The 24,908-nt window shown below is 36.3% G+C and overlaps 2 protein-coding genes across 14 annotated transcripts in view; one reads left to right on the top strand and one right to left on the bottom strand.

Annotated features, from left to right (window-relative positions):
* The window catches only part of LOC147846232 (uncharacterized), an 849,179-nt gene that overhangs the window by 10,361 nt on the left and 813,910 nt on the right, over nt 1–24,908 (top strand). The gene's annotated exons all lie outside the window — the stretch shown is intronic.
* cfap57 (cilia and flagella associated protein 57) overlaps nt 1–24,908 on the bottom strand; it is a 311,646-nt gene that overhangs the window by 256,155 nt on the left and 30,583 nt on the right. For 12 of the 13 annotated variants that reach the window (XR_015477379.1, XR_015477380.1, NM_001442688.1 and 9 more), the window contains 5 exon segments: nt 22,297–22,547; nt 17,455–17,620; nt 17,217–17,369; nt 5,775–5,914; nt 3,918–4,083 (listed from right to left, as the gene is read on the bottom strand). Coding sequence is in view for 11 of the 13 variants with exons in the window: in NM_001442688.1 (NP_001429617.1) it covers nt 3,918–4,083; nt 5,775–5,914; nt 17,217–17,369; nt 17,455–17,620; nt 22,297–22,547 (876 nt within the window). In the remaining 2 variants the exon portion in view is untranslated. 13 annotated transcript variants of the gene reach the window in all.

Here is a 24,908-nt window from a genome sequence, read left to right as displayed (position 1 = left end):
TGCATCTCCTAGACTAGGATAAATCTTCTATTGTTTTTCAAAAATAAAAACAAGTAAAACAGTTGTGATTCACATGGGGCATCAGTGTCAACACTTCCCTTTCAAGTGCCTATGGAAGCACTAGCCAATCAGATTGCTTTATGCAAGTACCCCAGCTTAAACGTTAGCCAATTGCACTCTAAATTCATAGGCTGAAGCTGCTATGACGATCGTGTCAGCACAAAGTTTCAGACACATGCCATCTGTAAAGCATTGATGCTGACGCTCCATTTGAATGTATAAGAGGTGTCCAATGAGTTGCATAGTTTGTAGACTGTTAAGCAAGTTTCTGGGGTAGACCGGAACTGATGAAGAGAGATGGTTTTAATCCCACCTGGGCTAGGGCAGCTCTTCTCTCTGGTAATTTGGCAGTAGTTAATGTTGGCACTTGAGCCACTGGGGCTGCTAAGGGAGCAGAGAGACTGGCTAAAGCGGCCCTCTGCTAGTCTCCACTGAACCTCATTGTTTTGATTGTGATAAAGTTCAGTGTTTCGCCATGGAAAAGGACGTACTTATAATTTGGCCAAATAATGTCCGATCTGCCTGTAAATTCACAGGTTCGATGAGATTTCTTTCCTGAAAACATCAACATGCCAATATTGAGTCACAGTCATAGCCAATGCCTTGTCCAGTATTCTATGTCATTCTAGGGCCACCAGGCGGCGGTCAGCCCAGGTGTGAGGTCCCTTTTATCGCTGCTTGCACATTTAATTAGGGACCAAGCACCTACTGTGAGGTGTGTAGGCCCTATTGGAACTGCTACAGTCTTAGTTCCACCTGCTAGCAACAGGAAGTGACATGCTTTACATTGTAACACACTCATATATATTTTATCATATTGCATCCAAGTTTTGTCAGTATAAGACAAATCCCTTTGTGATGTTAGATTGTGAAGATCTAGAATTTTGTCAAAGTGCGAGTCCGTGGCAGACTGACAAATTTTAGTGTTTCGCCATTGAGGAAGTACTTATAACTTAGCCAAACAATGTCTGATCAGCCTGAAAATTCACAGGTTTGATGAGATTACTCTTTTAAAGACATTCACTTGCCAATATTAAGTCGCAGTTATAGCGTCATCTGCTGATAGAAGGAAGTTTGGCATGAATAAGTGATTTCCTCAGGTTTTTTACATTTATCAGCTTAAATTATTATTGTCTACGGTTCTCTGCTCTCCCAAGGTGGTAGTGAGCCTGGGTGCGAGGTCCATCTGTCAAGCATTGAAGCGTTTATTATTATTATTATTATTATTTTTATCATTATTAGGGACTGAGCTCTATTGGTGTGTAGGGCCTATTGCTCAGTTTATTATACTTCTAACTTTTCTTCTTTTTCGCAAAAATTAATCAATTTTAACAGCCTAAACATGCTCAAAAACTCACAAAACTTCGCACACACACCAGGGGCCTGTTTCAGTAAGGAGGTTCAAACAACTCAAGAGTTGAACTTGAACTCTGAGTTGATTTACAGAGAGATTAAAAACTCAGAGTTTCCGGTTTTAGAATAGCGTATCTGAGTTAGGTCAATCAACTTTGAGTAGACCAACTCAGAGTTAAGCGCGCACACCTAGACTATAAAAAGGCATTATCAATGGAGTGACCATGACAACATCTTAAAAAAAGAGATCACCATTTCTTTCCCCAGCTGAACTTGATGTGATCATGCAACGTTATAGCAAATATGAGTGTAGACATTTCAAAATGGCAGGTTTGTTAAACACAAGAAATCAGGGTAAGTCAAGGCTGTTTCTGAAAGAGAGGTAACTTTACTGTGGTAACTTACTCTGTAAATCTAACCTGGTCCGGAGCAGGTTTTATTCTCTAAACTCTGAGATTCTGTCGGTCTCCTCCCCTTTTTTTAAGATGAAGCGTATTTCTCGCCTTAGCCTTACGTTTCCACACACCTATTTTAGAGCTCATTTTGGAGATGCCCATAAAAACTATTGATGGAAATGTAATGATGCACATAACTTTTGAAAATACACATAATAAAACATGTGCATAACTGAGTAGGATAAAATTTTATTTGATAAGAAAAGATGCGCATAAACTACGAAGTGCACTTAACAAATTACAGTATGTACATTAAAAAAAGGTTTGTTAGAGATGATGATAAAAATGTGTGTGAATGGACAAACCAGCAGACTGAGCACACTGTAGAACATCTTAAATGTTGTTTTAGTCATTCTAAAATGCCTTAACTGTTTCAGTATTAGTGTATATTATTAATTACCTCCGAGCGTCTGGAGCGTGTCAAGAGTCTCTGCGTCTGGCTTCAAACGCCCCCACGTGTTCATTGTGTGTCAATTGTCTTCTGAGGCGCAAGTACATTAATTAAACAAAAAATCAATTCTGTTTTTACTGTAGATATTTGGCGCAAGTTAATCAGGAAGTGATGATTGTTTTTTTTTTGACACGTTGGATAAAAACGCTGCTTTATTCGCATCTTTTAGGCGTTATTCCAGTTTTGCACAAATTTATGTAATATATTTTGATGGAAAAACAGCTATTGCCTACATTTTTGTCACACACAGAACAAAATCACGTACGAGGTCTGTCCTTTTTTCATGAATAATCAGCTTAACCTTCGACATGTACTGTTACTAGATTAATGGGATTATTATTCTGTCTAAAAATTATTTTTAGCACTGCTTACCTTCTAAATGTTATATCAACGTCTATCACTTGATCAATAAAAAGGCAGACACACAAGTGCACTGTTAAATCTATTAAAACTGATAAACGTGTATAAACGTTTAGAAAAAAGTATAAACAGCACACATAACATTAATTATTTTATTATATTTAAATATTTAAATACTTTAAATTAAAAAAATACGCATTAACTTGAGCAGCTGTTTTCCCAGGCTAACTGTCTCTGTTTCACTGATGGTTGCTTCTTTTAAATATATACACTTATATTTGCTATAACTTTGCATGAGCAGATCAAGTTCAGCCAGAGTAAGAAATGGTGATCTCTTTTTTTAAGATGTTGGCATAGTCACTTATAATGTCTGTGCTCTATTGATAATGCCTTTTAATAGTCACGATGTGCGCAACTCTGAGTTGGTCTACTCAAAGTTGATTAACCTAACTCAGATCAGCTATTCTGAAACCGAAAACTCAGAGTTTTTAATCACTTGGTAAATCAACTCAGAGTTCAAGTTTAAACTCCGAGTTGTTTTAACCTCCTTACTAAAACAGGCCCCAGATTAGGTTCACAGAGTAAGTTACCACAGTAACTGAAGTTACCTCTCTTTTAGAAACAGGCTTGACTAACCCTGCCTTCTTGAGTTTAACAAATCTGGCATTTTGAAACGGAAAACCCAGAGTTTTTCTCATTTCAGGGTAAAAATACTCTGAGTTTTCACTTAACCTCCTTTCTGAAACAGGCCCCAGAAGAGGCAAAGCTGTATGTTTGTTATTGGTTCTAGAAGTGGGTGTGGCAACATTGCTCGACAGCACCTCTTTTGAAAGAGTAGCCCCCAAGCTACTTTTTTAATGTCAATATTATTACAAATATTATTTTTTATATTTAAGACAATCCAAAAAAAAATCTACATTACATGCTAAAATTTCAATAATAATATTAATATTGATGTTAATATCTGTGAGAAATCCAAAATAACAGTACATTTATATCAGCCTTTGTTAAACAACTTAACTTGATTTTAACCAGTTTGCTTTTCTTGGGATTTGTCAACCTGCAACCTACTCCGCCAGCCAGTTTGTTCAACTAGTTTTGTGAAACAGGCTTCTGACACTGAAGAAATGAAAATCTATTTTTTTTTATATTTTTAAAATATACCAACAATTCTGAAATGGGTAACATAAATAAAAAGTACAAATGAGAAAGGCAGTTTGAGCAATTTAGAGATGCACCTCACGGCAATTGCGTATGGTAAATTCCTTGAAAATCTTGATGTCATCCATGAGAAGAGTCATGAGACGAAGTTTGTCAGAGAATCCCACCAGGATGTAAAGTCCAGTGGGGTGAAGAGCAACACTGTAGGCTTCTTCCTGGAATTCCTTGTACAGCTCTAAAACACTAGAGAACACAAATTCACTCTTACAAAAGTGACTCTCTTAAAGGATCTGACACCTTAGACCAGACATATTTTGATTGCTTTTTACAATGCATTTTTTTTTCCGGCTGTCAACTTCAAATCTATCAATCTAAATGTTAAGTAAAGGTATATTTATGGTATATAATTGTATATATAACAGTACCAAATATACTAACATTAATTAGAGATTACAGTAAGGTTCGAGCAATTTAAAATAACAGATATATTTTAAACTGTAAAAAATCTAGAAACATTTCTTATTTTAAACAGTTGTGCTGCTTAAATGTTTTATGTTTGTAACATATATGTTTGATTGAGAATGAAAGTTTAAAGAACATTACTTATTTAAAATAAACTTTATTTTTAATATTTAAAGTTAATGTTTTTATTTATTTATTATTTATTAACAACTGACCATTCTTAAGCCAGCCAGAAAACTTATGATGACAACTGTGCATATGGTCAATTTAATGCATACTTGCTAAAATGCAAGCTTAATTGTAATTTTTCAAACAATTGTAAATTAAATATTGTAAATACTGTTAATTTATATTATTCATAGTTTGAACAGCAAGATATAAAAACTGGACAGGTCTAAATGCATCTGGTTGTTGAAACCACATATTTAAAATTATTTTTCACAAAATTAAAAATAAATAAACATGAGAGACTGTTATGGGCTATATGACAGTTTGATATAACAGTGCTAATGCAATACACAGTATTGCAATGTTGCAATTAATTCAAGTTGTTTCCCCTTCAATCTGTTGTTGACCAGCCATTTATCATTAAATGTTAAAAATTAAATGTTACAGTTTTTCTCAGTCGCTTTGGTACATTTCTCACAACACTATTTACATGTGCACAACAGTTAATGCATTTTTCAAAACAATTAGTCATTTGTGCACATCACAGTAGCAGTTTCTTATTCCTTCCAACAAATTGCAAATGCTTTTGGACATGCATCAAATGCTTTCTTACAACTCTCTGTTGTTTTATACCATTATTATTTGCTTTTATGATTTCATGTCAGTCAAAATTAACTAAACTTGTGAATGCGAAATAGCCATTCCATGGATAGCAGGTGGCCTCCGCAGCATCCTCCCTATCGGAACTGCAGGCTTTCCCAAAGTACTGTCGAATTTAAATTTCTAGAAACTATCTAGATGTTTTGCGGCTCCCGGAAAATAAATTTAAATCCAAAAATCGTTTATTGATCTGGGATAAGTAAGGGCAAGGGAACACGTTGGAAGACCATGCCTCTCTATGATGCAGGTGCGCTCACGCTTGCCTGGCAAACCTCTCATCAGAGATGGAGGTAAGGTGGAGTCATTATGGCGTTTTCCAGACATTTCCCAGAAGTAAATTAATTCCACTATAGCATTGAAGTTCCCCACCCGAAGGGGAATGCTCTAATTTTTTTTCTCACACTAAAGAATTTTTGGCCGATTTGAAAGTTAACAAGCTCACCAATGGATTGGCCTGTAATCTGGGGAAAATCAGTGGGTTATCGGCACTTCTTAATGTATTAATTTGTTCACACAATCTGTTTACACAGACAGAACTTCAAGTAAATATTGACAAGACTGTAAAAATAAAATCACTGCCTCTTTAATTAAACATTAATAATAATGCAGACAACACCTTGTCTCTTTAACAAAGCTAAACATACTTGGTCTCGAAGTTCCATATGCGCACAGAGCGGTCCAGGGAGCTTGTGGCAATGAGTGGTTTGCGAATGCAGGTGGATAAACCGGTTATGATGTTATTATGGAATGAGTGAGACAGGTACTCAAAATAAGCACACTCCCCCTGATAAGACAAAAAGAAAAATAACAAATAAGTCATTGCAAGTCTTGTGAGTAAATACAGAACTAAAAGTAAACCATCTCTATAAAAGGAATAGTTCCAGTCTTTGATTGTGATTGGTTAGGCCAAGTAAAGCACATTTGTTTGATCAAAAATAGAGAGCTTTGGATACACTCAATTTATCTTGGGATTGTCCAGTACTAAATGACAATAGCTGTATTTTTTTTCCCAACAGTCTAAAGGAAGTCTAATAAAGTGAATCAATCCATTATAAAAACTGCCTCAAGTGGCTCTTTTTAATTTAATTAAATTTAATTTAAAATTATCCATATTTAAAACTTCATAAATGGTTTGTGTAACTTTCGGTAACAGACTGTCACCTTCTTCTTTGACAGTCTCTTGCCAGAAATTTTAAAAAAGGGTAAATAATGGGATAAAAATACAAGGCATCCCAGCAGGCACAGAACAATAACAATATAACAATATAACGTCAGATTGCATTGTTCCCCAACATCACAGTATATGGGATTTTGGGTGGAAAGGAAAATCGTGTTGACCTTAAAATACAACATCAGTTTACAACGTCAGACAGACGTTGCATTTTGGTCAACTTCAAATACAACCTAATAACAACCAAATATCAAAGATGTAATAACGTTACAATGTATAATGATGTTACAGCTTGATGTTGTATGGACGTTACCACTATGATGTCTATCAGATGGATTTTGGTTGCCATTCCTGATAAATATCAGCATTTGACATCAATATGACATTGACTGAAGATGTTGGCTCGAGGTTGGATTTTGGTCACTTACCAACGTAACCCAAATAAAACCTAAATATCAACGTCATTTGACGTTGTTATTGAATGTACATTGAATTTTTGTCACTCAACATCAAGACCTACATCTAACTTACAGTAATACCAACATCTTTTGACGTTGTGTGACTGCTGGGATGGTACTTGACAGGAACTTAACAGAGTTACATTCAGACTCATGATCGAAAAACAAAACCTGAAACGAAGGGGTTTAAAATTGTGGGGCTTACAACCAAACAAAAATAGAGTGTCTAAACTTGACACAGTAATTAGAAACAGAGACCCTGATGATTCTTTAAAATCCATGTTGCAATTTAGATTTTTATTTTTTTTTATTCTTGCAATTCTGAGTTTCTGTTGTATCTTATTTTACACATTTTTTTAAGCTATGTAATAAAAACATAATTGTAATTTTCACAGTTATGACTGTTTTTCTTGGAATTTTGAGTTGGTCTACAATTAAATCCCGGAATGAGGCCCGGAATGAAGCAGTTGCTGCTCCTTCTTGAGCACAAGCACATTGATGAATAATGACAGGAAAAACCATAAGGTCATCTGCTTTGATGATGAACCTCACTGATACTTGACTGCCACATTGAGCTCAGAAAATATGGAAATCCATATTTATACAGAACAATCACATACCAGTCTTCTAAACATCAGATCACTTGCACCTTAAGCACTTATTGGTAATAAAATAACGAAAAACAATAATCTTAATGCACTGAAACTTGGTTTAAACAATATGACTACATTAGTATAAATAAAGCAACTTCTTCATTATATATTTATAAGCATGTGCCTCATCAAAGGTAAATAGTCAACATCTAAGTATCATATGTATTTTTTTTTCTTTTTTGAAAGTTAATAACTCATTATTGCAAACTAAATTTTAGTTGTTAGAATAAGAGTTGTAATTATAAAAAAATTGCGACTTTATATCTCATAAGTAGGCCCACACAGAATCTGCGCGTGCAGAAATCCTGAGATTTCTGCAGATTATTAGCCCATCGAATAAATTAATAAAAAAAGATTTTTATTTATTCTGTTTTTCAATAAATTTTACTAATATTATCTTGATATAATAGCTAATTTAAAAAATGTTCATATGTTTTTTTCTAAAGTTTGTACAGTAATATTTTCTGTCTTTTACTAGTTATATTATATAGGAGACTTGCTTTGTTTACCAATAAAGTAGATCTAATTGGATTTGCATTGTAAACATTAAATACAAGTTTAAAAACAAAAAAAAGTTTAAAAAAGTTTATTATTTTTTATTTCATATATTTAGTATAAGTTTTAAGTTATGATACTCCTAAAATCATTCTACAAAAATCCAGATTGTTTTACAAAATGTCTTCATTTTCCATTAACTGAAATATTTGTAAACGGCTCATATAGAACTAATGTTTCCTTTACAACTATTATTGAGAACATTACATGTTCTATTTTAAAACATAAAATCTCTTACAAAAGCTAACAAGCATTCTAATATCATTAATAATATTATAAAATATTATCAATGATTGTGATTATTATTATTATTATTATTATTATTATTATTATTATTATAGGAAATTGTTGTTTTATTTTATTTTTAGAAAAGTTTACTTTTAGAATTTGACACGTGAATCACAGCAGAAATGTTCTAACCAACAGGCTCATGTCATATACAGTACAGATACTTAATAAATAACCTACCATAAATTAATTAAATTAAGTCAGAATTATTATCATTATTTTACTAGATTTTTTCAAGACATTTCTATACAGCTTAACAGGGCATTTAAAGGCTTAACTAGGTTAATTAGGGTAACTAGCCAGGTTAGGGTAATAAGGCAAGTTATTGTAAAACAATGGTTTGTTCTGTAGACTATTGAAAAAATATATAGCTTAAAGGGGCTAATAATTTTAACCTTAAAAGGGCTTTTAAAAATTAAAACTTGCTTTTATTATAGTCGAAATAAAACAAAATTTTCCAGAAGAAAAAAATATTATCAGACATACTAATAATTTGCTTGCTCTGTTAATCATCATTTGGGAAATAATTAAAAAATAATATTGGGAAGGGGGCAAATAATTCTGACTTCGACTGTATCTTCATATCTTATGGGCCTGTTGGTTTGAACATGCAGTGGCAAATAAATTGGCAATACAAGTCGTGGAGTCATTTTACAAGAACCGCTCAGTGTCAGTATGGAAGATATCAAAGGAAACTTAAATGGAGGCACAGTCATTTCTGCTAAGTGTTTACAAACATAAGATAATAAAAGATTTGATAGTTTGAGTGCAATAAGTCAGTTTATAGGAAGCATACTTCTGGTAAGATTAAAGCTAGGTTTTGTAAGTTATTCAGTGCGAGAATACATTCCTCCAATGCGAACACATGGGTCACACTGCAAACTTCTGTAAATGGAAAATGCATTGTGCTAAATGTGGAAAAGTACTTGAGAATGGAAAATGTAAAGAAGGAGCTGAGATTAAATACTGGAACTGTGGAGTAGGTCACAGCGCAGCGTATGCAGGGTGTCCCATACATCAGAAGACCGAGAAGTGCAGAGAGATAAAGGCTACACCACTTAACTTAAGGAGAAGCTACCAGTGAAGTTAAGAATACAGCAGAAACCAAAAGAAGTGATGATCAAGGAGATAGGGTTGAAGATCATTTCCAGGAAGAAATAAATCTTCCATAAAAAGATTTATAATCACAATTTGTAATAAACAAAATTGACTTTGTTCCTTTTATCTGTACTGTTGCAAATGGCACTTCACGAGTGGAAAGTCAGAGTAATGATAAATAATTGGATATTGTATATTGTACTATTAGACTGGAATGCCAGGAGCTTAATAGCAAATGGACAAGAGTTTAAAAATATGTATTATTGATAAAGGAAAAGCACAAGATATTATATGTATTCAGGAAACTTGGTTAAATAGCTTCTTAGATTTTAGGATCAATGGATGTGTAATAGAAAAGAAACACAGAAAAAACAAAAATGGTGGTGCATGTGCAACTTTTATTAAAGAAGATATAGGGCGCTATTTTGACCATCCAGGCGCAAAGTCCAAGGCGCAGGGCGCAAAAGCATTAAGGGCATGTCAAAATCCACTTTTGCTATTTTAAGGAAGGAAAAATTTGCTTTGCAACACGGTGCATGGTCTAACAGGGTTGAGCTTATTCTATAATTAGTTATAGGTGTAAGAATAAACCAATCTGAGTCCCATCTCCTATTACCTTTAAGAGTCAGTTGTGTCACACCATAGTGCATTTGCTATTTACATGGCAGACTTTATAAGTGAAAAAATTTTATTCTTCTAGCGAGAAAACAGTTAAACAGAGCATCTACAGCGTAAGAATAAGAGAATAAGCCTCCTCCGGCTTTACTTTCACTCTCGTGGATAGGGAAACGTGTTGTACGCACAGACATCCATTAGCCTACATAATTATTTTTTTTGTTAAGCGCAAAGATTTGTTTCAAAAGTTTTTCTAAATTCAGTTCTAATTCCCAGGAAACAAATAAATGAACAATAATAACGAAGTGTGTTCAAAAAACAGTTTTTCCAAATACACTATGCCCCATATGGTCTAAAACCTGACAGGTGGGCAAATCTAAGCTTGTTTTTAATAAAACAAATATAAATATGCATATAATAAATAATACTACAACTAATATATTATTATACAAAGGAATTTTTTATGAATAAACTAAAAAAGCCCCGAGATGAAGAAGGCATGGAGGTAGAGGTTTTTGTATTAATGAAGGCTAGAAAATAATATTTTTTGCATTATTTTAATCCTTTAATCCTTTTTCATTTGTAAAGATATTTGCGTATTGCTGTACATCCTGTGTGTATTAAGCAATGTTTAAGGGAGGCGCACAACTAATGCAGTCTGCGCTGGATTTTAGACCTGCTTTGATCTGGTCTATTGTGCAGTCTATTATAGTTATTCAAAATAGCAACAAGCAAGCAATGCGCATTAACACGTCCCCTTTTTTAGACCAGAACGCACATATGAGCGCAAATGCCTTAACTATTTAAATAGCGTGCTGCAAAACATTAAAATGACTCTTGCGCTGAATTAAAACAAGCAAACAACAACTGCGTCAGGCCTTGTAATGCATTGCGCCGGTTGTATGATAGGGCCCATAGTATATGAGAGGATAGACAAAAATAATCACATAGAATATGTAAGCATAGACGTAATGGGAGGGTATTAGAATCATATTTTTTTATATTCTATGCAAGGAAATAAGTAATAATATATTAGAAGAAATTATTGGGGATACAAAGAGGAAAGTAATTATATGTGGGGATTTTTAATGCACATAATGGGCATAAATGAGGAGCACTTTACCATCGAGACCAGCAGCCTGTAAGTACATTTAAGACTTGTTTCAGTTGTTGTGTATGGTTTGAGGACTTGTTTTCAGCTGTTTGTGTAAAGTTGTAGGACATTTAAACTTTCAGTTGTGTATAATACTAGAAGTGTTTAGCCACTGTTTCCTTGGTTACTATAAGAGCTTGTGTAGCGAACGCAGACGGTTTCGCGTCGTCCGCCGCAGTTTCGGCCCTTGTTTTGACTCGGGAGGCATGTCCAAACGCCAGGTAATCACTATATAGTGAGCACACTAGCTTTAGTCGGCAGGAGACGCACTTTACCATTGAGACCAGCAGCCTGTAAGTACATTTAAGACTTGTTTCAGTTGTTGTGTATGGTTTGAGGACTTGTTTTCAGCTGTTTGTGTAAAGTTGTAGGACATTTAAACTTGCTTTCAGTTGTGTATAATACTAGAAGTGTTTAGCCACTATTTCCTTGGTTACTATAAGAGCTTGTGTAGCGAACGCAGAGGGTTTTGCGTCGTCCGCCGCAGTTTTGGCCCTTGTTTTGACTCTCGAGGCGTGTCCAGCTGAATTCAATCAGCTAGTGCTTTGGGGTTATATAAGCAACTAGTTCACCGCGGCAGCGGTCGCGGCAGCCTCGTGTGAAGACCGCCTCGTGTGAAGACCGACGAGTGTAAAGACCATCGACTCTACCTTCGCCATCGACTCTACCTGCGCCATCGACTCTATCTGCGCAACTCCACCGAGCAAAGACACCGACAAAGCACTTGAGTACTTTACTTTCTTGTTTTACTTTATCTTTACACTTATTTTTTTTTGTCAGTGCACTTTTATTATGTGTTTTCTAATTCCTGTTGTTACTAACACTCGCAAAACACGGGAGGTACGCTGCAGGCGTAATCCTCACAACCTTCGTTCAATACATGTATCTGCTATTTCACAACTCTCTCTCTCCGTGGGCCTCTGGAATTGTCAATCAGCTGTTAACAAGGCAGATTTTATTACCTCCATAGCTACATATTCTGACTATAATCTCATGGCTCTAACTGAGACCTGGTTGAGGCCGGAGGACACTGCTACACATGCTACTCTTTCTGCTAATTTCTCTTTTTCCCACACTCCTCGTCAGACAGGGAGAGGGGGTGGGACTGGACTACTAATTTCCAAAGAATGGAAATTTACTCTGATACCATCCCTGCCAACAATCAGCTCCTTTGAATTCCATGCAGTCACCATTATCCACCCCTTCTACATAAATGTGGTTGTCATCTACCGCCCACCCGGTAAATTAGGTAACTTCTTAGATGAACTGGATGTTCTTCTCTCATCTTTTTCTAATTTTGACACTCCCTTGTTGGTGCTTGGTGACTTCAACATTTACGTTGAGAAACCGCAAGCTGCTGACTTTCAGACTCTGCTTGCCTCTTTTGACCTAAAAAGAGCACCTACTTCTGCTACCCACAAATCAGGTATTCAGCTAGACCTTATTTACACACGACACTGCTTCGCTGATCAAACAATAGTAACTCCACTACAAATATCGGATCATTTCCTTCTGTCTCTCAACATCCACATTACTCCTGAGCCGCCACACACTCCAACACTGGTTACCTTTCGCAGAAACCTACGATCTCTCTCACCCAATAGACTATCCACCATTGTTTCAGACTCTCTTCCTCCATCTTGCGAACTCTCTGCACTTGATACGAACAGTGCCACTGATACACTCTGCTCCACACTAGCATCATGTCTAGACCAATTATGTCCTCTTGCATCCAGGCCAGCCCGTGCCAGTCCTCCTGCACCCTGGCTCTCGGATGCTCTCCGTGAGCATCGCTCAAAACTTCGGGCTGCAGAGAGAATTTGGCGGAAAACTAAAAATCCTGCACAGCTCTTAACATACCAAACTCTTCTGTCCTCTTTCTCAGCTGAGGTTACTTTTGCAAAGCAGACATATTACCGTCTGAAAATCAACAATGCCACAAATCCTCGCCTACTTTTTAAAACATTTTCCTCCCTCCTCTATCCTCCTTCTCCACCCGCATCCTCCACACTTACTACTGATGACTTTGTTACATTCTTTTGCACCAAAACTGCAAAAATCAGTGCTCAATTTGCTGCACCTACAACAAACACACAAGATACACCACCAACACCACACACACTCACCTCTTTTTCTCAGCTCTCTGAGTCTGAGGTGTCCAAACTCGTGCTATCTAGCCATGCAACCACCTGTCCACTCGATCCCATTCCCTCTCATTTCTTGCAAGCCATCTCTCCTGCAGTCATACCAACACTGACTCACATAATTAACACATCTCTTGACTCTGGTTTATTCCCCACTTTATTTAAGCAGGCTAGGGTTACCCCACTGCTAAAGAAACCCAACCTGGACCATACGCTACTTGAAAATTACAGACCAGTATCCCTGCTTCCATTCATGGCCAAGATTCTGGAGAAAGTAGTATTCAATCAAGTCCTGGACTTTCTTACTCAAAACAATCTCATGGACAACAAGCAATACGACTTTAAGAAAGGCCACTCTACTGAGACTGCCCTGCTCTCGGTCGTGGAGGATCTCAGACTGGCTAAAGCAGACTCAAAATCATCAGTCCTCATTTTGCTGGACTTGTCAGCTGCTTTTGACACTGTCAACCACCAGATCCTGCTATCTACGCTCGAGTCACTGGGCGTTGCGGGCACTGTTATACAATGGTTCAGATCTTACCTCTCTGACAGGTCATTCAGGGTATCTTGGAGGGGAGAGGTGTCCAACCTACAGCATCTAAACACTGGGGTACCTCAAGGCTCTGTTTTTGGGCCACTTCTCTTCTCCATCTACACATCATCTCTAGGACCAGTCATCCAGAGACATGGATTCTCCTACCACTGCTATGCTGATGATACCCAGCTATACCTCTCTTTTCATCCTGATGATCCCTCGGTTCCAGCTCGCATCTCAGCCTGCCTGTTGGATATTTCACACTGGATGAAAGATCATCATCTTCAGCTGAACCTTGCAAAAACGGAAATGCTTGTAGTTTCTGCCAACCCGACTCTATACTATAACTTTTCAATCCAGATGGATGGGGCAACCATTACTGCATCCAAAATGGTGAAAAGCCTTGGAGTAACGATTGATAAACAACTAAACTTCTCTGACCACATTTCTAGAACTGCTCGATCGTGCAGATTCGCACTCTATAACATCAGAAAGATCCGACCCTTCTTATCTGAACATGCAGCTCAACTCCTTGTTCAAGCTCTTGTTCTCTCCAAACTGGATTACTGCAACTCTCTACTAGCTGGGCTTTCAGCTAACTCTATCAAGCCTCTTCAACTGCTCCAGAACGCAGCAGCACGAGTGGTCTTCAATGAACCTAAACGAGCACATGTCACTCCGCTGCTAGTCCGTTTGCACTGGCTGCCAGTTGCTGCTCGCATCAAATTCAAAGCTCTGATGTTTGCCTACAAAGTGACTTCTGGCCTTGCTCCTTCTTATCTGCTCTCACTTCTGCAGATCTATGTGCCCTCCAGAAACCTGCGTTCTGTGAATGAACGTCGCCTAGTGGTTCCATCCCAAAGAGGGAAGAAATCACTTTCGCTCACGCTCAATCTGCCCAGTTGGTGGAATGAACTCCCTAACTGCATCAGAACAGCAGAGTCACTCGCTATTTTCAAGAAACGACTAAAAACTCAACTATTTAGTCTCCACTTCACTTCCTAATCTGCAACTGCCTCTCTGAATATCACACTAACTGTACAAAAAAAAAATACTAATACTACTAATACTTTCCTTCTTAGACTTTACAGACCTGAAACTTGCCTATAGCACTTATTCATTGTTGCTCTTAGTTGTGTAAATTGCTTCCTTGTCCTCATTTGTAAGTCGCTTTGAATAAAAGCGTCTGCTAAATGACTAAATGTAAATGTAAATGCAGACAGCAATGAGATAATTGTGAAGGAGTTTATGGAAGAAAACTCACTTTTATGTTTGAATGATGGGAAGCCAACAAGGATGGATATAATAGAAGACAATATGTCATGCCTTGACCTTACAATAAAATCAGCTGTTTTAGCGGATAAGTGCGCTTGGAATGTGCTTGATAATGATATGATTAATGATCACTGGCCTGTAGTATGTGAGGTCCAGAATACTGTACAAAAACAAAACTTTAAATAGGCCCAATCCCAATTCTATTTTTTGTACCCCTACCCCTAGCCCTGACCGAGTGTTAAGGGGAGGGGCTTTAAAATTTACCTCATAGAATTGGGACAGCACTACAGCACATGTCAGCACGATCTCTTGCTTCATATGAGATCAGACTGCTGTAGTGATTCCAGTTGTGTGTGTGTGTGTGTTTTTTGGTATTTATCCTCAGGAAATCATTGAATGCATATATTATGTTATCATAACGATCTAATGTGGCAATAGGATTGTAAATATGCTGTGCATTTACACAGCTGCCACATTCATCATGTAAACACACAAAATCAACATTAACATTATAGCAGACACTATAAAAAGGTTATTTCCAGCCACTAGACTGTTCTGACAGGGTATTCAAGTGTCATCGAGTGTCAGAATGTTTTGGGACTGCTGTACAGGAGTTATTATTAGAGATTGTGGATCGCGGAATTTAGCGGGTTTCGATTTTAAAAACTTTTTTTTTAAGCATGATGGTAAAACAAACACATTTATTGATTTAATTTTAATAAATTTTTATTTTTATTTTAATTTAAAATTGATTAATTTTTGCATCTCCTTACTTCCGGTTGCAGCTGTGGCTGGTGTATTCGGGGAAATTTTTTTACCTCTTGGTTTCAAGTGTGGTCCTAAAAATTTTTGTTCAAAGGGGTTTTTCCCCTCTTGCCCTTTGCCTTACGCCGTCAAGCTAAAGAGAATTGAGACACCCCTACCCCTTCACGAGGGGGAGGCGGAAGGGTAAGGGCTAAGGGGTAGAATTGGGATTGGGTTTTAGTGTACAAGATTGGCATTCAAGCAGGGTAATGGAAAGAACGAAAAATGTGCCATGGTGGTCAGAAGAATGTATGATGACAAAAGGAGAAAGAAATAAGACTTCCCTAATTAAAAAAAGAACAATGTCAAGAGAAGTTACAGAATATCAGAAGAGAAGGGCAGTTGCAAAAAGGGTTATTAAAAGTGCAAAGAGAAAGGCTTGGCAGTAAATCTGTAACACAATTGGAAGAGAAACTGGAATGCATGTGGTATGAAAAAAAAGGACAATTAATGGCATTGATAATTATGAATCAATTCCTGTAATAAAAGAGGAGGAGAAAAGGGTGGTGACAAACAACGGAAAAACTTAAATTATTGCAAAAGCATTAGCAAAAGTTCATAGCATTGAATATTTGGTTTATATCTTTTCAAAAAGAAGACATTAATTGAGTGGAAAAATAAAAAATTGTTCATAGGAAAAAACAACATATGGATAGTTATTTGAATCAAGATTTTAATGCTTACAAATTAAAAATAGCTATCAATATTTCCAATTATTCAACACTTGGGAGAAATATGATTAGATATAGTATGCTAAAAAATTTTTACCAGAGGTGGCCATGAAAGCAATATTGAAACAATTTAATCATATACTAAATAATTAGGAAGGCATCTTACCCAAAAAATGGAAAATAGCAATCGTGATACCAGTTGTAAAACCAGGTAAGGATGCTACAAAATCTAATTGTTACAGATGTAATCTTTGCTCTTACAGCTGCATTTTGTACATACGTACGTACGTAACCCACGCTCCCCGATTGGGGACCAATCACTCTGAAGAATAAGAAAAAGGGCCTTCTTGCCACTTTTAAGCACTGTGTCAATAATTTCTTTTAATTTATGAATCAAGTGCAGTGCCATTTTAGCAATCACGGCAATCATATCTTTACAGGGATCCTGCTTCTTTTTCATACCATACAAAATAAAAATAAAACTGAAATATAAATTAAACTACATAAAGCCTCTATACATACAAGTACAGTAGATAACAAGAACACAGAATAATTAAATTGCATTTCAATCAGTACAAAATATTTAATAAATTAAAATAAAAAAAACCCCGAAAAATTCTAAAAATACAAAATTACATTAGTATACAACAGTTGGGCAGACTGCACCTTTTGTAACTCAGCTATGGAGAGATGGATGCTGTAGAGCTGTCCAAGGTCTGTGCTGGCAACCAGAGTCTCTTCTGATGGACTGATGCAGAGAGTGCTGATTTTCTGCTTCTCTGTTAAACTGAGATCGTTACTAAAACGTTTTGGAGGAATCTGAAAAAAAAAAAAAAAAAAAACAGTTAAAAAATTTCAATAAAGTTTTTAATACTAAAACAAAAACATTACAATGTCATGGCACCTTTATGACTCTGGTCTTCTTGTAGAGATCTGCCTTCTCGGTTTTCTCAAACAAACACACAGTTCCTTGACCCATGGAGCAAGCAAATCCATTAGAATAACTTACGATGGCTGTAACCTGTGGCAGCGCAGAGAAGGGTTCATCTGAATACTGCTGTTTTGACTCACTGCAAGATAAAATCAAGCGCAGGGAAGATACAACAATGAAAGCAATTCTCATTCAGAAAACTTGATATGTCAAAAGTGCAGAATATACTGTAGGATTGACAGTGCAAATTTAAAACACTGAAATAGGTTTTTCCACCTGGCTCGACTCCATGTAATTTGTCCGATTGTCGACACCAGCAGGAGCATGTTTGACTATCGAGCATACACTGTTTCCTAACAACACATGACTGCATGTGATAAAAGGAATATTTTGTTAAATGTTAAAAGGAGTTTTTGTCCTAACCATCTGCAACACCTGAAATTTCTTTTTGTAAAACTGTTTCTTACCGTGGCATTGCAGCTGAAATAACAGCATAAACTATGACAATGATCACTTCAGGTACTGATTACATGCTTTATTCAGCATTAAATGATACCGGTTAAGGGTGTCACGATTTCGATTTTTAATCGAAATCGATCGAAATTTATGCTCGATTTCGATTATCGAATCAAAAAATAGAATTGTCAATGCTGCCACGCCCCCATGTCACGTCAGCTTGGCTTGCCAAGCGGGAAAAAACACGTTTGTTGAAGTGCTCGTTGAACTGTGCAGACGCAGGAGACCCATCGACAGAGCTTAAACCTTCAGGGCTCGACAATAAGGACTGCCCGATAGCCCGGGGCCAGCGTGCGGGACGCTCGGGTCAGTGTACAGTGCTGCCTTGATGCCTCACAGATCGAGCCAGAGCTACGTGCTGCGACTGTCTGTCAATTGTGTGCAAATACAATCTTATGGTGCTTTGACACATAGACGTTTGTTTCGGTTTGTCTCGTTTGCCCCGTTAGCGTGGTTTGTTTGGCATATATCCAGTCGCGCTCGCATCCGCGCCAAATCAATCAGTCCGAGATCGCCTGAAAGAGACGGTCTCTGCCCTATTGAGTGGATCGATTGTAGTGAGAAAACAATGCAACGAACTAACGACCCAGGCTATATCACAGTGTATTATGATCGTGTAATAGCCATATATACGGCTATATGAAGAGAGAATGAAGAGCAGGGCGAGATGTCATTCTTACCGGTAAATGCGAAAGTGAAAGCATGCTGAAATATTACAGAGAGCTGTTTATCCAGCCTGATCTCGGTTTATCCGTCAGGAAAATTGACCGAAATTACTATCTCTTAATTTTTCCATATTTTAATAGTATAATATGTTGTATTAGGCCTGTTGTTTTGTTAATTTCCGCACTGACAGCTCGAAAGAAAGATTTACATTGATCTGATGCAGTCTCAGTTCATCTGCTATGTCTCTCTATAATTTAAGCCTATAATGCAGAATTTTAGCCAACGTTTCTTTAATAGATTGATTAATTAAATAGATCGATTTTTATAAAACCTGACAATTGAAATGAGGCTCTGTATGTATAAGAAAGTCTGACCTCAGCTTTATATTTGGTGACGATGTCTGTGGGTTGTTAAAATTAAAGTGCACATTTTCACTTATAAAATATTCTATTTTTATATAAAATAAAAAGGCTCTAAAGTTTGGGGTCAGTATGATTAAAAATGTTAAACTAAGCTTCTTCTGCTCACCAAGGCTGCAATTATTTCATCATAAATACAAATTGTGAAATGTTGCTCTATAAAATAACTGTTCAAAAGTAGTTTATAATTTAATTTATTAATTTATTCCAGTGATTTTAAAGATGAAATTTCAGCTTCATTACTCCAGTCACATGATCCTTCAAAAATCACTAATATTAATTTTTATTATATTTATTAATGGTAATAGTTATAAAATCAATAATGTCTGAAGTTATGATTTTATTTGAAACTACATACAATAACAAAGCAGTTATTTACAATTTTGATAAATATTTAACAATTAAACCTTTTTTACATTGATAAATATAGCCTTGATAAACTGAATAATTTTCCTTAAAAAACATTTTAAAAATTACCGTAAATATATTTACAGATTTATTAGCCCCCTTTTGTTTTGTTTTTTTGTTTTTTCTTTTAAAATATTTCCTAAATGATGTTTAACAGAGCAAAGAAATGTTGATAGTTTGTCTGATAATATATTTTCCTCTGAACAAAATCTTATTTGTTTTATTTTGGCTAGAATAAAAGCATTTTTTTAACCATTTTAAGGTAAAATTTATTAGCCTCTTAAGCTAATTGTTTTTCAGACTGTCTACAGAACAAACCATCATTATACAATAACTTGCCTAATTACCCTAACCTGCCTAGTTAACCTAATTACCATAGTTAAGCCTTTAAATGTCACTTTAAGCTGTATAGAAGTGTATTGAAGAATATCTAGTCAAATATTATTTACAGTCATCATGACAAAGATAAAATAAATCAGTTATTAGAGATGAGTTATTAAAACTATTATGTTTAGAAATGAAATCAACTGTGTGTGTGTGTGTGTGCGTGTGTGTGTGTGTGTGTGTGTGTGTGTGTGTGTGTGTGTGTGTGTGTGTGTGTGTGTGTGTGTGTGTGTGTGTATATACACATACACGCACATTCAAATAGCTATTAACCTCTTTTTTTTTTTTTTTTTTTGGTGGGGCCAGTAAAAATTTGGGCAGGGCAAGTAAAAATCAGAACCACTGGCCCGATCGGGCCAGTAGAAAAAATCCTTAGCGTTGAACCCTGCAGTGATTTTAACGATGAAATTTTAGCTTCATTACTCCAGTCACATGATCCTTCAGAAATCACTAATATTAATTATTATTATATTTATTAATGGTAATAGTAATAAAAGCAATAATGTCTGGAGTAATCATTTTATTTGAAACTACATACAATAACAAAGCAGTTATTTAAAATTTTGATACATATTTAACAATGTAACATTTTTAACCTTTAATAAATGTAGCCTTGATGAACTGAATAAGTTTTCTTAAAAACATTTAAAAAATTACTGTAAATATATATACAGTGGAAGTCAGAATTATTAGTCCCCCTTTGTTGTTTTTTTCTTTTTAAAATATTTCCCTTTATGATGTTTAACAGAGCAAGCAAATGTTGATAGTATTTCTGATAATATTTTTTCCTCTAAACAAAGTCTTATTCGTTTTATTTTGGCTAGAATAAAAGCAGTTCTTAATTTTTTTTATGAACCATTTTAAGGTCAAATTTATTAGCCTCTTAAGCTAATTGTTTTTTAGACTGTCTCCAGAACAAACCATCGTTATACAATAACTTGCCTAATTACCCTAGCCTGCCTGGTTAACCTAATTAACCTAGTTAAGACTGCTTCAATCTTTTACTTTCACACTTGTACTCAACTTGTGTCATTTTAGCAAACACCTCAGATACTGTTGGCTGGTTCCTGTTGGTTGTGCACCTTTTTTTACCGACGCCATTATAACGACACAGATCACTGCCTATTCACAAGAAAAAAGTGATTGACAGGTGGTAATTATGTGAGTAACTTGCCTTTATTCATTTACTGTATGATTTGTTTATGGGTAAAACAAAGACCATACAGGTCAGGTAGTTTAAATGGTAGGCTACAAATAATTAATTCGTTATTAATTAATTAATTATTCATAATCGAAAATTGAATCGAATCATGACTTAAGAATTGAAAATGTAAACGAATCGAGGATTTGGAGAATCGTGGCCCCCCTAATACCGGTGTAAGTTTAAATATCATTTTACATGTTTATTGTCATTTATTGTTATACTGAAAGCAAAAGATAATTTACCCCTAATCATAAAAATAAAATAACTAGCAAAACAAAACGTTTGACAATTCAACAAATATTAATCCGGGTGATTTGGCAGCCTGGAAAATTTCTGACATGCTTAATGTCTTATAAACAGGCTAATAAAAGTCTAATAACACTGTAAACTGCACAAACTGTGCTATAATAATGTGTTATCAACAATTATGTACATGATTAAAGTATTAAACATTTATGCATGGTTTTTGCATAATATAACATATAAGTGCTGTCAATTGATAAAAAAATTAACTAATTAATCACACTTTTTTTGAAAATTAATCGCGATTAATCTCATTTGGACTGAAAGTTGTAATTTTGGCTATTCAAATGTAAAATTTATATAAATCGCAAGACTAAAACTATTTAAATTAAAAATATAAATGTTTATTAGAATTTTTGTTTAACTTGTAACACAGATTTCTTTATGTAAACAACATACACACAATAAACCATCAAGATCATGGCTTGACAGCCATATTTATTACTGAAATTAAAACACAGGCATGGTAATGCCATTTGAATTTCAAAACAATCAATGCCAATAAAGAAAAAAAAAAGATTTCCAAGATGGATTCTGAGTGGACTGCAAAAAAATGCCAATATACAGGCATTGCAAATATGGAAAGTGGAAAATTATAATAACAATAAAGTATTGAATACAAACAATTTTAATTATTGTAAAGTTGTATTGCTGTAAGTTGGGTTGTCCTCCTTTACATTCAGCCAGTTGCTAAAACAGTCCAGTCTGTTGACATTATCATTACCCGGAGGAAACCCACGCGAACGCGGGAAGAACATGCAAACTCCACAAAGAAACGCCAACTGACCCAGCCAAAGATCGAACCAGTGACCTTCTTGCTGTGAGGTGACAGCACTACCTACTGCGCTACTGCGTCACGCCTGTCATGTTTATGTCACTATAAACAGTATTTGACCTCTGGGTTATTCCACTTACCTCTCAGTTTTCTGCACAGATGTCACATTGATCTCCCAACGCAGACGGCCAGACTTGAACATCATCAGTTGACCTGTCTCTGTGCCGGCTAAGACCTGCTCCGTGGTCATCCATGTGTGACACAGGAAGTTGTGGGAGTCTGTTTTAAATGCGTTGGTCTGTTTCAGGGTTTCTCCAGCATAGTGGAAAATCTTAAACACACCTTTGCCACTCACACAAATCTTTGAGTTGTCCTGAGGGTTGAAGCTGACCTATAAACGGGAAAGAAAAAAAAGCAAAATTTTGTACATTAAAGTAAATGTTTAATCAAATTATCAACTCAAAGATCACAGCAGGTTGAATATGGAGAACATGCAAATGCCACAAAGAAATGCAAACTGGCCCAGTCGGGACCCTAGTAATCTTCTTGCTGTGAGGCAACAGTGCTAATCACTGAGCCATTGTGCTGTCCAAGTGTAATCTAATAAGTCGCAATTACGATTTTTTTATTACAAAATTATAAATAACAGCAATAAAATTATCTAGTTAGGAATGTAATATATTTTAAATATAATATACAGGTGCTAGACGTAAAATTAAAATATCTTCAAAAAGTTGACTTATTTTACTAATTCCTATTAAGAAGTGAAACTCATTTCTTTTATTTTTGATGATTTTTGATGACAACTAATGAAAACGTCCTGGTTACGTGTGTAACCCATGTTTCCCGAATAGGGAAGAAAGACGTGTTTCTGTATAAACAGACTTTGTGAGTGCTTTAGACCACCAATCACTTCTGAAGATATAAAAACAGGCCAATTGACCTTATTCTAAAATGCGGAAGTTCACCTGTTTTCGCGATTGTCTTAGAACTTCCGTTTCAGTCGCCTATGGGAGAAATGACAAGGAATAATAAACGGCAAAAAACGGTCAAACTACTTGCTCTACAAACAAATGTTTGCATGACTACATTTACATTTACATTTAGTCATTTAGCAGACGCTTTTATCCAAAGCGACTTACAAATGAGGACAAGGAAGCAATTTACACAACTATATAAGAGCAACAATGAATAAGTGCTATAGGCATGTTTCAGGTCTGTAAAGTCTAAGAAGGAACGTATTAGTAGTATTGGTATTTTTATTTATTTTTATTTTTTATTTTTTTTTGGGTACAGTGTAATATCCAGAGAGGCAGTTGCAGATTAGGAAGTGAAGTGGAGACTAAATAGTTGAGTTTTTAGTCGTTTCTTGAAAACAGCGAGTGACTCTGCTGTTCTGATGCAGTTAGGGAGTTCATTCCACCAACTGGGCAGATTAAGCGTGAGCATTCGCGAAAGTGATTTCTTCTCTCTTTGGGATGGAACCACCAGGAGCAAGGCCAGAAGTCACTTTGTAGGCAAACATCAGAGCTTTGAATTTGATGCGAGCAGCAACTGGCAGCCAGTGCAAACGGACTACCAGTGGGAGTGACATGTGCTCGTTTAGGTTCACTGAAGACCACTCGTGCTGCTGCGTTCTGGAGCAGTTGAAGAGGCTTGATAGAGTTAGCTGGAAGCCCAGCTAGTAGAGAGTTGCAGTAATCCAGTTTGGAGAGAACAAGAGCTTGAACAAGGAGTTGAGCTGCATGTTCAGATAAGAAGGGTCGGATCTTTCTGATGTTATAGAGTGCGAATCTGCACGATCGAGCAGTTCTAGAAATGTGGTCAGAGAAGTTTAGTTGGTCATCAATCGTTACTCAAAGGCTTTTCACCATTTTGGATGCAGTAATGGTTGCCCCATCCATCTGGATTGAAAAGTTATGGTGTATAGTCGGGTTGGCAGAAACTACAAGCATTTCCGTTTTTGCGAGGTTCAGCTGAAGATGATGATCTTTCATCCATTGTGAAATATCCAACAGGCAGGCTGAGATGCGAGCTGGAACCGAGGGATCATCAGGATGAAAAGAGAGGTATAGCTGGGTATCATCAGCATAGCAGTGGTAGGAGAATCCATGTCTCTGGATGACTGGTCCTAGAGATGACGTGTAGATGGAGAAGAGAAGTGGCCCAAGAACACCATACAGACCAAGTAGAATAATATAACAAGGAAATATCAGTTTGCAACATCAAACAGCGAAACAAGCAGTTTTTAATGTCTAAAAATGAATGGAAGTGAATGAGACCGGAAGTCTCGTGCCAAAAAGGTTCAAATGGCAGCGCCCGCTCGTCTGCGGAGAATAAGGTCAATACAATGCCAATTGAATTGGAGGAGCTTAGCTCCACAGCTGAAACTGATGAGCCAATTAGGGCTATATCAGTCGGCTGCTGGAGTTAGCTCATCAGAATTTGCCTGCAGAAGAGCCGTTCATTCAGCTCCCAGCTGAAGACTCAGGTGCTGTAGCAGTGGAGACACACGTTTCCATCCCCTGTTCAGGGAACGTGGGTTACATAAATAACCAGTACGTTCCCCTTCATAAGAGAACTTCTACGTGTGTCTGTATAAACCGGCTTTTGGAGACTGTATGGAAAGTGCCACAACAGCCAAGCCCGTAAACCCTCCTGATGTGTAGTTTGCCAAGCGTGAGCGCACTGATATCACCAAGAGCGCAACCTTCCAATGTCCCCTAGGCCCAACATATTACCATTACATGGG

Source organism: Danio rerio, chromosome 2 (assembly GCF_052040795.2).
Source record: "Danio rerio strain M-AB ecotype USA chromosome 2, GRCz13ab, whole genome shotgun sequence".
NCBI lineage: Eukaryota > Metazoa > Chordata > Actinopteri > Cypriniformes > Danionidae > Danio > Danio rerio.
This window is presented reverse-complemented; position numbering and strand designations above follow the sequence as displayed.